This window comes from Fukomys damarensis, unplaced genomic scaffold, assembly GCF_012274545.1.
Source record: "Fukomys damarensis isolate Sample0158 unplaced genomic scaffold, DMR_v1.0_HiC HiC_scaffold_25, whole genome shotgun sequence".
Lineage (NCBI taxonomy): Eukaryota > Metazoa > Chordata > Mammalia > Rodentia > Bathyergidae > Fukomys > Fukomys damarensis.
The window spans coordinates 11,825,378-11,840,457 of record NW_022900937.1 but is presented as its reverse complement, the minus strand read 5'-3'; the positions used below and the strand labels follow the sequence as shown (position 1 = coordinate 11,840,457).

Here is a 15,080-nt window from a genome sequence, read left to right as displayed (position 1 = left end):
ACAACAAACACCCTTGAAATCCAGAGGCCTGTTAGAAACTATTTTGAAGATTATATTCCACTGAATTTGAGAATCTGGATGAAATAAATTCCCAGACACATGTGACCTAGCAAAATTGAACCAAGACTTTATAAAAACCCTGACCAGATCACTAACAAGTAACGAAATTGATACATAAACCAAACCTGTACAAACTAAGAAAAGACCAGGACCCAAGTGCGTTCACCACTGAGTTTTACTAGGATTTGAAAGAACACCAATATTCAAAGTCTTCCATGTCAATGAAAGGGAAGAAATGCTTCTAAACTCATTCCAAAAAGCCAGCATTATTACTCTGAAACCAAAAGAGGGCCAGGATTTAGCTCAGTGGCAGTGCACCTGCCTTGCGAGCGCAAAGTCCTGATTTCAATCTCTGGTACAGGGGGAAAAAAAAAGAAACTCAATAAAGTTTCAACAAAAAAAAGAAAACTACAGGCCAATATCCTCGATGAAAACAGATGCAAAATCCTCAATAAGATACTGTGTGTGTGTGTGTGTGTGTGTGCGTGTGTGTGTGTGTGTGTGTGTGTGTGTGTCTTACTGGAAATTGAACCCAGTGCTTTTACACCAAGTTACGTCTCCAGTTGCCCCTCCTTTATTTATTTATTTTTTAAGGCCAAGGTTTGCTAAATCACTCAGTTGCTCAGGCTGGGCTCAAACTTGTGATCCTGCTTCCTGTACCTTCCAGAGCGCTGGAATGATTGGTTTATGTTACCATGACTGGTCTCAATAAGATACTTGCAAACAGAATTCAACAAATTGTGAAAAATTAAAAAAGAACTCAATTAATCATTAAAAAGATTATATACCATGACCACGTTAGTTTTATCTCAGGGATGCAAGGATGGTTCAAGATGCACAAATCAGCTTATGCAACACATCACATAAATAGAATCAAGGATAAAAAAAATCACATGATCATCTCCACAGATAAAGATCCTCCGAGAAAATCTAATATTCCTTCATGATAAAAAGTATGGGCCAGGGATTTAGCTCAGCGGTTTGATGGCCTGCCTTGCAAGCATAAGGACCCGAGTTCAATACCCAGTACCAAAAAAAAAAGAAAGTATGATGAGAGCTGGGCGTGGTGGCACATGCCTGTAATCCCAGTACTTGGGAGCCTGAGGCAGGAGGATCGCTATGAGTTTGAGACCAGCCTGGGCTACATAGTGAGTTCCAGGTCAGTTTCAACTACATAATGAGAGCCTGTCTCAAAAACAACAACAAAAAAAACTGTGATGAAAATAGAAGGACCTTACCTCAAACTCATAAAAGCCATATACAACAAACTACATCACACTGAACAGGAAAAACTGAATACAATGCTTCTAAAATCAGGAACGAGACAGGGTGTTTCACCACTCCCGTTCAATATTGTACTCAAATCGTTAGCCAGAGAAATCAGTCAAGAAAAAGAAACAAAAGCTATGCAAATAGGAAAGGAAAAAGCATTATTTCTATTTGTAAATGATATGATCTTTAATATATAAGACCCTAAAAGCCCAACTAATCAGAAGACTCTTAGAGCTGATAAATTCAGCAAAGAAACAGGCCACAAAACCAACAAACAAAAATCCAAGTATCCCTGTACATCACAAATGATCCCAAGAATGAATCATGAAAACAATCCCATTCACAATGTTTTTCCTTAAATAATTAAATAGGAATCAACCCAATCAGGGAGGAAAGACCTCTATAAGTAAAAACCACACATCTTTGAAAAAGTTGAAGAGGATTTAAGAAAATGCAAAGACATCCGTTCCTCTGTAGGCAGAATTAATACCATCAAAAAGGCCACATTATCAAAAGTGACCTACAGATTAAATACAATCCCTATAAAAAAGAATTCTTCACAGAACTAAAAACAAAACAAAACAAAACAAAAAACTAAAGTTTTTAGGAAACCAGAAGAGACCCAGAATAGTCCAAGAAATTCTGAGCAAAAAGAACAAAGGAAGAGACATCACATTCCAGATTTCAAGTTATACTACAAAGGTATGGAAACAAAAAACAGATACTGATATAAAAAATAGACACACAGACCACTGAAATAGAACAGAAGACACAGAAACAACCCACAGGCCTACATCCACCTGAATTTTGACAAGGAGGCCAAAAACATACATTGAGAAAGACGACATCTTCGACAAATGGCTCTGGGAAACCTGGTTATCCATTTGCAGGAGATTGAAACTAGAGCCTTATCTCTCACCCTGTACTAAAATCAAACCAAAATGGGTCAAAGAACTAAATACAAAAACAGAAATGCTGAAACTGCAAGAAAATAACAGAAGAGACACCTGAATCCAAAGACACAGCCACGGACTCCTGAACAAAATTCCAATAGCACAGAAAATATCAAGAATCCACAAATTGGGCCAGGTGTGGTGGTGCACACGTGTAATCCCAGCACTCGGGAGGCTGAGGCAGGAGGACTGCTGGGAGTTCGAGACCAGCCTGAGCTACATAGTGAGTTCCAGGTCAGTCTCAACTACATAGTGAGACACTGTGTCTCAAAACATCCTACAGAATGGGAAAAAGTATGCCATCCACTCTTCTGATAAGAGAAAATCACCCCAAAAACTTTAGGGCCTAATAACGTGGATGTACTTGCTTTACCTAGAATATGTATAAAGTAGTTTCAGATTACAGCAAGTCTATTAACAATAAGCTATTAAGTAAATAAAATGTTACGGCTTTAAGTCCTTTGTTGTGTCTGACCTCACATCCCAAGGAGGCTTGCACAGTAAGTTATTTCCGTCACTTCTTCCCTCTGTCTTCTGTAACCAGTTTGATAGTTACATTGTTTGTTTGGCTTAATTCCATGTTGGAGTTGGCATAAAACATTTACACTGTTAAAAAGTCTACAGGATTCTTACTAAAATCCTAGCTACTCAGGAAGGCGAGACAGGAGGGAGACGCAGTCAGTTCCCGCTCAGCCTGGTCACCTTAGCGGGCAGGCTTGGGAGGCGTCACACACCTGCCACTGCCCTCCCTGCCCCGCGGGGGACCGGAATGAGACAGGCTCAGCCAACTGTGAAGCTTCACAGCAGCCATCTGGGGCCGGCTCGGCCACAACAGAGCGTCCCTGGACTTGTACCGCCCTGGGTGGTGGCTCCTTGCGCTCCTGTCACAGGTTTTAGTGTGAGAATGACCAGGGAGCTGGCATCCTGGGCTACGATCAGAACCAGAAGTGCTCATTCTGTCCTCACTGGCTACGTCCACTAGGCCTCGCTCTGTGTGCTTGACAACAGCTCGTTTCACAAAACTAAACAAGCAACACGTCCCGGGAGCCCTCCTCCTGATTTACAGCTGTGTTTGCACAAGCAGTACCACGCGCAGTCTGCGAATGTCCCGAGCAGCTTTCCTTCAGACAGCGCGACAATGCTAATCTCACGTCATGGGGGCCCAAAACACCGGAGAGCTTAACGTCTTCAAGAGAGCACTCACCCATTTCCCTTGGCCCAGGACCTTCTGAGACAAGCAGGAAGCCGCCGCTGCTACCTTAGAAGGATGGTAGTGCACCATGTCGTAGTCAATGAGCGTCAGCTCCATCAAATACTTGGCTAATGTGTGCTGCTCCACATCCACCTGTGAAGGAACAGGCAGCACAGGGAGAAACACTCTCATTAGCATCTGACAGTGGTCCAGGCAAGGGGATGGCGAACCTTTTGGAGTTTTTCAAGGATACAAACAGCCCGCTGTGGCACGCGTGCCGTAGGCTCGCCACCATCAGCCTAGGGTCTCAAACCCACCCAATCCATCTTTCTCAAGAATTGCCCTAGTCCACAACATGCTATAAACACAGAAGCTGAAGCCTAGTCTCTTAAGCACTGCTGAGATGAGCATCAAGATGCATCCAAAGGAGGCTTGCTGGATATTCAGGAGCTCCCCCTTCATGAGATCGATGTTTCCAGATGAGACAGCAAACAAAAATACAACAGCGGCGCAGGCACTCACCTCCCCGGCTTTCGATGCCCGCCTTAAGAAATGCAGGGGCAGGGGACGGCCTAACTCGAATTTTAGTTCTTTCAAGATGAAAGTTTCCATTTCTCGGATTTGGGTGCTGGTGTAAGCGTTGTCTGTGATGTAAACAAAGTCTTCGATGTTTGGAGAAAACATCTCCTCGTATTTGGAAGCTAGGAGCAGAGCGGTGATCCCAACCAGCTGGAGCTTCTTGCGGGAGACCGGCTGAACCTTATTGGGAAGAAACGCATCAAAAGCCATTGCAAATGGGAAGATGGGCGGCTGGTGGGAGAAAGCGAGCAGGAGGAGGGCCCATGGGGTCCCTCTGGGGTGCAAAGACCTGAATGCTGGTAGAGGACCCACCCCGAGGACAGCCGCCATTGTCACTGCGCCACACACCGCACCCAGGCTCTACCCAACAGCCGCACCCAAGCCCGAGAAATCCTAGCAAGCAGGATGTATTTTTTTGCAAATTACAAACAGATGACTCCTAAAGAAGGTTCAGAAACCAATCCATGGCCAGTTGCTGAGACGGGGCAAATCCAAGCCTGACCACCAAGTCCCCTGCCACTGTCCCCCCACAGCCCCAACAGGGGCGTCTGGGGCAGCCCTGAGCGGTGCCCAATGTGGGCTCAGTGGAGACGAGGTCAAGCAGAACAGCAGAGGATTTTAAAGGACAGCTCGAGGGCTTCCAGAATCCTCACCAAAGTGCACCCACTGTTCAGCTGGATCCAATCTTTCAACAGCGCTTCAGTCAGGGGAAGTCTCGGTCTAGGGCAGTGGTGGCGAACACAGGGCTCACGTGCCACAGTGGGCTGTTTGTATCGCTAAACGTTCGCCATCACTGAGCTAGGGTGTAAGTATTTCCATCAGTCGCCTCCCTTCCTTCCCAGTCCCCACCCTGTGCTGGGATTGAAGTCCAGGCCTTCACACTGAGCTACATCTGCACTTAGATGCCTCCTGCCTTAGCCTCCCAGAGTGTTGGGATTATAGGCCTGCACCACACCTGGCCTTTTTTTTCTTACACTCTCATTACTGAAAATCTACATTAAATATTGCTGTGCTCTCCTGTCCAATGAGTACTCTATACTGAGAATCACAGAGTATGTTTACTTAGGATTCTATAGCATCTCAAGGCATTATAAAAATAATTATTACTATCATGTTTGGGGAGAACTTGCACTTGACCTTACTTCTTGCATGAACACTGATTCTGAATCCTTAACTTCAGGGCCACCATTTGGTAATCAATATACGCACGATTTACACCTGGCATCGCTTCTATTTAGTGTCTGTGCCTGAATAGTTGATAAGTATTTTGAAACTTCTCAGCTTGCTTATAGTCTTTACTTTATGCCCCAGATTCTCAGTATACTCCATACATACCCCTGTGCTCCCTTTAAAGAAAAATAAATAAATAAATAAATTAAAAGGCAGGTCAGGTGGTGGTGCACACCTATAAATCCCAGCACTCCGGAGGCTGAGGCAAGAGGATCATGGAGAGTTCAAGGTCAGCCTGGGCCACAGAGTGAGACTCTGTCGCAAAGAAAAAAGGAGCAATAAAAAAAAAAAAAAACCTCTGCTTCCTCTCTTATTTTTATAGTGAGTCTGTACCACAATATTATGCTTTGAATTTGCAATATCCCCTAAAACAAAAATGGGCTTTGGGGAAATAACTGATCATGAGGACTCTTTAACTTCACCAATGGATTAAAACAATAATAAGTCCATAGTTCAGTGGGCTTCCAAGGAGGCGGGACCTGATTGGATGAAGAAGCTCGCAGGGGGCGTGGCTTTGGAAGGTGTATCTCGTCTTCAGCGGCTTCCTCACTTGCTTTACCCTCACTCTGTTTCTTGGCGGCTTCCACGCAGTGTTTTTGCTTTTCCACAGCCTTACAGCAATGGAGCTGGCCAACCATGGACTAAAACCTCTGAAACCAAAATAAACCTTTCCTCCTTTCAACTGATTTTCTCAAGCTAATTAGTCCACACGGCCAATGGTGCAAGCAGGCTGGAGAACCAGCATCCAGATGCACCGGCTTCGGGTTCCCTTTCACCGGATCTATGGCAGCTCTTCCTCTAATGAATGCCTGTGGTCCACAGCACATGCTGGGCATCTCTAAATCAAAACTGTGATACCTGAAATGTTCCAAAATCCAAAACTTTTTGAGCGCTCGTGTGATGCCACAGGTACAAAAACCCAGACCCGACCTCCTGTGACAATCGGAACATAGGTGTACTGAAAATATTTATAAAATGACCAACAGGCTGTATGTTTAGTGTACAGACGAAATAAATAACTTTGAGTTTCCATTTGGGGCCCAGCCCCAGGATACTTCATTATGCATGTGCAAAAATTCTAAAACCTAAACAAATCAAAAACCCAAAACACTTCTGGCCTTAAGCATTTGGGATAAGGGACAATCGGCACCGTGTCTCCCTGGGCCCTCCAGAGCCGGCCTCCTGACAGAACCGTCAGAGTTGGCCAGCATCACCGAAGGGCTGCCCCACGTGGACTGCATCCCTCTGCGGCACCTTACGCTCTTGGGCTCCTCAGAGATCGGCTTCTGGTCATTTCTTCAGAGCGACTCCAATGCAACTTCATCACAGCGTTCAGTGAGTTGGAGGTCGGAGCCCGGGACTGTGCTTACCTGTAAAAAGCGATCCATGATGGCCACACACATGTAGAGCGTTTCCTGCAGGAGTCTGAACTTGGAGTGCACTTGTACCAGCCAGTCCACCAGGATGGCACGCATGCGCCCGTTTATGTCTCTTCCATCTAAGAAACGTGGGCTGATGGCCTGCGAAACCTGACGGTGGAGTGCAAAGTTTCAAAAGCCGACCTCAGTCTCCCCGCCCCGCGTCGCTTTACGACCCAGCCACCCGGGCCACGCACCTCGAGCTGCCGCAGGTACTGGTAGATGTCCTTGACGTAGTCGCTGCAGAGCTGCGGGTTCTCCCAGTCTTCGGTGTCAATGTCCTCGATTTTGCAGAGCAGCGCGTCAGAGAAAGCCTGGCAGAGGTTCTCCTCCTTCATGGAGACGTCCTCGGGGGCGGGAGAAGGTCCCTAGGCCGACGAATGCAAGCACAAGTGTTACTGTGCTTCTTCCTCAAAGAACCTGTCACCCAAGATACTACAGACTCGGCTGTACATCCTGTGTATTCCTTTCTGCGTACGGCTGCCAGAACCTGAGCTCTGTAATCTTCAGCTTACCAAGCTGGTTACCTTTGTGTGCTAAAGTACCTCAAACTCCCTTATGTACACAGTAGGTGCCCAATAAATGACAGAAGCTGGGTGAGGTGGCGCACACCTATGGTCCCAACATTTAGGAGGCTGAGGCAAGAGAAATGCTATGAGTTCAAGGCCAGCCTAAACTACATAGCAATACTGTCTCAAAAACAAACAAAAATATGGCAGAACCCTGACAGGATTTTCCCTTTGCAGCCCACACTGGCCTCGAACTCCCAACCTCCTGCCTCAGCCTCCCAGCTGCCTTCCTTCTTAGATCAAAGGCCTTAAATGGAGGCAGAGCCAGGTGAACACGGGTTAGGCAGGTGTGTGTGCCATTTACTCAGGAACGTGCAAGCTCCAGGGCTCAGTGTGATTGGGAAGAGTCGCGGGGGTGCTGGGGAGGGTGGCACCCTGGGGAGGGTGACCAAGCAAAGGAAAGCTAGAGGAGACAAGTGCCAGGGGGAGCTCCGGAAGGGAAGGCGAGGCATGGCGGGCAGACAGCCAGGAGGCCTGAGAGTAAAGCCGGAAGGGGCAAGCCCTGCCTCCTGCAGCTTAGATCCTCTCCACAGGAAAAGCGACAAGGCGCTGCCATTTTTCTCAGCCAGGCATCAGCAGAGCTCCCGGGAAGGCAGGCGGTCCAGGCAGTCTGGATCAAGGCTCAGAGGCTTCAGCCTGTGCTCCCTCGCTGCCTCAGCAGTCTAGAATGCTACTCTGTGTCCAGTTCCAAAGCACGCCTCTGCTTAGCTGTACCCAGGAGCCACCAGGATAAGACAAGAATGACGCCGGTTGTGGAGGTGCAGCGTGTAATCCCAGCACTTGAGAGGCTGAGGCAGGAAGATCACTGTGAATTTGAGGCCAGCCTGGGCTACACAGTGAGTTTAATGCCAGCCTGAACTACATAGCGAGATGCAGTCTCAAAAAACCCAGAGTGCCTGGAAAGCAAGCCTCTGGGCTCTGAGGTAGTTAATTATTCTACACCCCTGCAGGACACTGTAGCACAGCTACCCAGCATCTGCTGTACACAAAGTAAAGACAGAACCAGATGATTAACCATCCTAACTCTTAAACAAGAGGCTGGGTTTAGTGGTAGAGCACCCGTCTAGCTTGCAGGAGGACTGGGATTTGATTCCCAGCACTATAAATGAAAAATGCATTTTTTTTTTTTGGTACCAGGGATCGAACTCAGAACCTGTGCTTGCCAGGCTGCCAGGCAGGTGCTGTGCCACTAAGCTAAATCCCTGGCCCTACAAATGTGTACTTTTAAGGAAGCCAGGCATGGACGGAGATGTACCACATGATCTCACCCATGTAAGGCATCAAAGAGAAAGCTAATGTTGTGCAAGTGGTTACCAAAGGCTACAGAGAAGGCAGGGTGGGGGAGGATGGACGCAAAGAAGTTGGAGAATGGTACTAATTACAGTTAGATGGGGCCCAGGGATTTAGCTCAGTGGTTCCACCGCCTACCTCGAAAGCGCAAGGTCCCGAATTTGATCCCCAGTACCAAAAAACAAACAGTTGGATGGGAAGGAGACGCTCTGGTGTGCAATGACACAAGACAGTGTCATTAATGGTAGATAATGGTACTCAAGTGTGCACATCACAAAAGCTACAAGAAAGGATTTTGGAGCCAAGTGTAATGGTGCACACCTGTAATCCCAGCATTCAGGAGGCTGAGGCAGGAGGGCTGTGAGTTCCAGCTGGGCTACATAATGAGTTCCAGGTCAGTCTCAACTACACAGTAAGACCCTGTCTCAAAAACCAAAAAACAAACAAACAAAAAATCCCTTTATTTACTAAATTTGTAATAACTCAAGTTCAACAGCTTGGATGCCAAGAACTGCTGATTCTGTTAAGTTTGTGATCTGTAGCAAGAAACCTAGGCCACAGAGGGCTGTAGAAAGGCAAACGTGGTTAGCTGTAGGAATGTAGTAGGTGTGAAACAGGTGGGTAGGAACAAGGAACTCCATTTTCTATGGACTCAATGCACTTCTTCATTGTTTTGTTGTTATTATGGTGGCTTCCTGTGAGATTAAAAGTGTGGACGGAGGGAAACATTCTTACACCTGAACAGTGACCGTCACGGGCTGCGGTCACCTGTTTCTAGCTTCCACTGCCCAGCACCTCTCCTAACCTTGCCCCGCCTCTGCAGTGAGGTGGGCTAACGCTTCACGAGTTCCTGGACTGGACTGGGAGCCAGGTGGGTGTTGAGCCCATGGTTTATTCAACTTCTCAGCCCAGTGCCCAGCAAGCAAGTTTCTGGTTATAATTCATCTCCTTCCCTCCAAGCTACTCAGTTTTACTAGGGCCTTGGTAGTCAGCAAGACACTGTTTTCTCCAAACATTTTCTCCAGTGTAACTTCTGCGAATGCCTGGAATTCTGCGCATCTCATCAAGCCCACTTTGTGATCTGGCTGCCTCAGGTGCTATAGAACGAAGACCCTCCCTCCAGACTGGCAGAGGATAGCAGGAATTCAGGCAGACTTCTGGGACATCTGTTTTCATGCACAGGATGAGTAAACTTTCTAGGAAACAGGCTAGAAACATGTGTGTTCAACTGGCATCTGCACAACACCATGACAGTAATGACTGCAAGGAGAGCAGGTGACAAAGTCAAAGCCCAGGCAGAGTCCGGCAGGCACAGGTGCTCACCTGCCAGAAGGTGGGGCTTCACTTAAAGGATGGACTCAGCTGTCCCCTTACCATGTGATTCTTAAACAATTATAATTAAATCAGAAGTAACTGCGGGATGTGGTGGCACATACCTGTCCCAGCACTCGGAGGCTGAGGCAGGAAGATCGCCACAAGTTCAAGGCCAGCCCGGACTACATAGTGAGTTCAAGGCCGCCTGGACTACATAGTGAGACCCTGTCTCAAAAAACAAAGCAGTCAGGAGACTGAAGCAGGAGGACCCGCCATGACTTTGAGGCCAGATGAGGCTACATAGTAAGTTCAAGGCCAGCTTGGACTGGACTACATAGTAAGACCCTCTCTCAAAAAAAAAAAAAAAAAAAAAAAAAAGTCCCAGAATAGCCAGCTTTCCCTTTCCCTTTTCATCACAGAAGCGATCTTTACTAAGAACAGAGCTCCAGCCCATCATGCCTTATTCTGAAACACTATGGCCTGAAATTTGTCAAGACGCTAGAGAAAAGGGAGTTAGCCAGGAAATGGCATAAAGAGAACCCAGTGAGGGTAGTTACAAAGGTCACAGAAAGAAACCAATTTTCCTTTCTTTCCTCTTTCATAACCCCTTTGGTTCCTCTCTATTTCTGTCTCTCCCTCTCCCTTGTGTTTCTGGGTTTTTGTTTTGTTTTGTTTTCCAGTTTATTTGTTTGAGGCAGGGTCTCACTCAGTCTCCCAAGAAGCAAAGAGTACAGATGTATGCTGCCAAGCCTGGTGCCTGCTTTTTTTCTTTTCTTTTTCTTGGTACCAGGGATCAAACTCAGGACTTTGCACTTACCAGGCAGGTGCTGTGCCGCTGAGCTAAATCCCTGACACCCCTCCTTTTTTTTGAGACAGGGTCTCACTATGTAGTTGAGACTGACCTGGAACTCACCATGTAGCCCAGGCTGGTCTCCAATTCACGGTGCCTCCTATCTCAGCCTCCCGAGTGCTGGGATTAAGGCATGCGCCACCATGCCTGACTTCCCTTTTTTTTTTCTTTTCTATTGACCATACTTACCCTTTCTCCAAACAGTTATAAATGTACATACAGTGAAAGCTTGAAATTTTTAATAAAATGACAATCTTAAGCCCAAAAGTAAAAATAACTACCATTAATATTTTACAAGTAAATGCAGTTTTAAGAACAAATCTGGTTTTGCGCTGGTGTACATTACATTATTATGTTGTCATCTGCTTTTTCCTACTGAATGCTATAAGCATTCTGACCTGTCAAATGTTGCACTGAAACATGGGGGTCTCTCCCACATAATAGGTATTTATTGGGGTGCTATTGAGAAGTCCTTGATTATCCCTCACTACCGAACAGGACAGAACCCAAATTCCAAGACCTTCAGGTCTGACTGCAAAGTTCTTCTCAACCTCAGACAAGCCTTCTGAGCCCACTCACACCTGCAGGCTCCCGGTGCTTTGATTTTTGTTGTTGGTGCACTGATCACCAAAAAGTTTCCCTTTCCCACCAGCATCTCTGCACTCGAGCATTCTCTGACCACCTTCTTAAGTTCTCTCCGCCTGCAGGTGCAGGTTCCAAAGGACACGCTGCTCACCGGACACTCAGTCGGGGTTATCTAGTGTCACGCCCTGGAATCTCTCATTTGGTTTTTAGGAACATATCCCCTTTCTACTCAAGTATCCTGAAGGTAACAAGTTTCTCTTTTTTTTTTTTTGGTACTGTGGATTGAATTCATATCCTTGCACTTGTGAGGCAGGCGGCAGAACCACTGAGCCAAATCCCTGGCCCAGGTAAGCAGTCTCTTTAGCAGACCCACCACAGTTGGGTATGTAGTGTAAGTATTCAATATAAAGAATATATCCAATGTTTTGTTTTGAAATACTTCAAACATACTGTACAGCAATATATATTTTTGACCTGGAAAGTGTGAAGGAGTTATCATTCTTATATTGGGTTAAGATTCTGGTTTTTGTTTTTTTGGTCCTGGGGCTCGAACTTGGGTCCTTGCGCTTGCAAGGGAGGTGGCAGAACCACTGAGCTAAACCCCCAGCCCTATATATTGGGTTATTTTAATTTCCCTCTGACATCATTAGATTTACCTAGATATTAAGGTAATTTTTTGGTTGTTTGGTTTTGGGTTTTTTTGTACCAGTGATTAAACTCGGAACCTTGTGCTTGCAAGGCAGGCAGCGGAACCACTGAGCTGAATCTCCAGCCCAAGGTAATTAATTTTATTATTCAAGGTCTAACATTAAAGTATCCAAGGACTGGGGATATAGCTCATTGGTTCTGCCGCCTGCCTCACAAGCACAAGGTCCCGAGTTCGATCCCTAATACCAAAAAATAAAAAAGGTACCCAAAAGAAAAGGTGTAGGTATTCATTTCCTATACTAATGTGTCTTTCCAAGGAGAGCTGTGAAGATGTCTCCAAAGCCACAGTGCAGATAAAGGTACCCCTTGGAATTCAGCTAAAACCAGGCTGCTCCTGTAAGTACTGCCAGTTCGGAAACTCTTACCTTCGGAACCAGCATTTCCATCTGTACCGGTTTCACTGAAGCTGTAGGTTTCAGTTGTTTGCTGACATTTGTTGCTTTGGTGGGGTGAACTGGTACCCTGGTGTTCTGAGCTTTCTACAAGGAAAGAGAAACTCAGATAGTGCAGAACAGCTATACTGTCCCCCTGTGCTGTACCAAATCAGCCTCTACTGCAAATTCAGCCTCAGGACTGTTACCTTGGCGATGTGGGCTCCTCTGGTTGTAACTCTATTCCCAATTTCTTCCAGAACTGCACGCCTAATGGTCACATGACTCTTAGCTTTAGAATTAATTCCTGTGCTAATATTCTCCAAATCATTGGACACCTAGAGAAACAAAGTTGACAAAACAATAAAACATTTTAAAATACCTAATGTCAGACGCTCAAATTTAGAATTGCTTTGGGAGCTAGGCATGGCAGCACACACATGTAATCCTAGCACTTAGGAGGCTGAGGGAAAAGGATTGCCATGAGTTAGAGGCCAGCCTGGGTTACGTAGTGAAGTCAAGGCCAGCCTGGACTACATAGAGACCTTGTCTCAAAAAAATAAAAATACAGCCAGGGATTTAGCTCAGTGGTGCTGCTGCCTGCCTTGCAAACACAAGGACCTGAGTTCGATCCCTGGAACAAAAAATAAAGAAAGAAAGAAATTTAAAAAGTAAAACGAATGAATTGCTTTGGGAAAGGTAAATATGCTGAGATCTATTTGCAGAAGGGAAAAGCCATATTTCAGGAAGTCTAAATATGTTTATGATTAATAACATTGCACTAAATTAGGCAGATCACCCATCCATCTTATCTATAATATAGATTCTCCAACCAACCTAGCAAAACTATTGTGATCATTCCAGTGGTCCTTTAAGAGAACTTCACTCAAAGCTTCACAAATAAATGATTAATTCTCATGTGGCTAATTAGAAATCCCTGCAGGTTAGTCATTTAAAAACCTTCTTTTACAGGGGTTAACAAGGGTAGTAAAATGAAAAATTGAAAACCTATAATATCCATAGTTAATGGGAAATCTATTTGTTTAAAAGCCTGATATTTACAATGTAAACTGGTTTTATTATACCATTCTAGAAATAAATGCTCCTGCAGAGATGATCTTTTACAAATACAGCTTTAAAAAATGAGCCTGAAGTGCAAGGTCCCAAGTTCCATCCACGGTACCAAAAAAAAAAAAAAAAAACTTGAAAATGAGCTTGACACATGTAATGCTAGCACTCTGGGAGGCTGAGGCAGAATTCCAAGTTACAACCCAGCCTGGGCAATTTAGTGGCTTAGTGAGACTCTGTCTCAAAATAAAATATAAAAAGGGTCCAGGATATAGTTCAGTGCAAAGGCCCTGGGCTCAATTCCCAGTGCTTGTGGGGCGGGGGTGCCATACTAAAAACTTTTATTAAGGAACTTAGAATGGAAATAGTTTTCTTGGGCCGGGGATTTAGCTCAGCGGTTTGGTAGCCAAAAACAAAAACAAAACAAAACAAATGGTTTTCTTATATAAAATAGTTATAGCTCTCAAACTGGGGAGGTTGGAATTGGATGGGGGAAATGTCATTTGATCTATTTGGCTTTAAGTAGCTTTATCCAGAATATACTTGAAAACGCGTTAGCAAAAGCAAATCATACCAAAAGAGTTTATTTCATTAGAAATGATCAATATTTCATGAGAAAAAGCATGCCACAGGCCTGAGAATACTAAAACACTCCCAAGAGGGGACTTGAGAATTGATGTCTTACCTGACTAGGAAGAATCTGACTATGAAATAATTTCATAGGATAAATTACACAAAAATTACTTGTTAGACAGGCCTGGAAGGTTGAGGCAGTAGGATGTGTGAGTTCAAGGCCACCCTGGACTACATGGTGAGTTCAAAGGCAGCCTAAACTACATAGCAAGACCCTGTCTCCAAATAAAGCAAAAATACATACATAAAAATTTTTAAATTATGATATTTGTTAGTTGGTCTTAGATCTACAAGAGAATATGAATAGCAAATGCATATATTCAATATTTAGGGTTAGGATGTGGAAACTCAAACTGTTCAATTTTTCCAGTTAGCAGTTGCCAGTTTTTAAAAGGGGTCTGAAACCTCAATGTTGATGGGTTGAAGACTGGTCATGTGATCAAGTTTAAATTCATCAGGAGAGGAAAACTACAAGTTTTTAACTAGTGTTACAGCCAGGACAATGGAACTCAGCTGTGGCAGGACCTTGTAGTTTTCAGCAAAAGTAAATCCAGGTATAATTCAAGCCCACGGGTAAAACACCAAAATTCCAATACCACTTTAATTTTCACAGAGATAATCAATTTGGATCCTTTTCTCTCAGTCTTCATTTCGGTCCAAATTATAAGCTTTTGACTGGAGAAATTAGTTTTTTGGGGACACAAAGCCAAACGTGGTAAATGAGAAAACGGCCATGACTGTTAGTTGATCGCACATGCAGAACACTTGGCCGCCTTCCGGATTACCTCCAGTCCTCCGCCGCCGTGGCCCCCCAGACGCGTCGATGGGCGACGAGCAGCGGGAAAGGGGAGGAAATCCCGCCAGGGCCCCTACACTTCCCCAACCCGGACGGGATAGGGCAACCCGGACCCGGCCAGAGACTCGGCCCGGGGTACTCTGGCTGGAGGAGGGCGGGCCGGCCACTCACCGCCGGGGGTCGGAGTAGCGC

At 45.3% G+C, this 15,080-nt stretch overlaps 1 protein-coding gene across 1 annotated transcript in view; it reads right to left on the bottom strand.

Moving 5' to 3' along the window:
- Ccnb2 (cyclin B2) overlaps positions 1 to 15,080 on the bottom strand; it is a 28,875-nt gene that overhangs the window by 12,323 nt on the left and 1,472 nt on the right. Inside the window, exons 2-8 of the mRNA XM_010641300.2 lie at positions 14,878 to 14,961; positions 12,601 to 12,729; positions 12,386 to 12,499; positions 6,902 to 7,072; positions 6,657 to 6,815; positions 4,000 to 4,236; positions 3,490 to 3,630 (exon numbers count right to left, since the gene is read on the bottom strand). Of these exons, the coding sequence (XP_010639602.1) occupies positions 3,490 to 3,630; positions 4,000 to 4,236; positions 6,657 to 6,815; positions 6,902 to 7,072; positions 12,386 to 12,499; positions 12,601 to 12,729; positions 14,878 to 14,961 (1,035 nt within the window). The remainder of the gene's footprint in view (positions 1 to 3,489; positions 3,631 to 3,999; positions 4,237 to 6,656; positions 6,816 to 6,901; positions 7,073 to 12,385; positions 12,500 to 12,600; positions 12,730 to 14,877; positions 14,962 to 15,080) is intronic.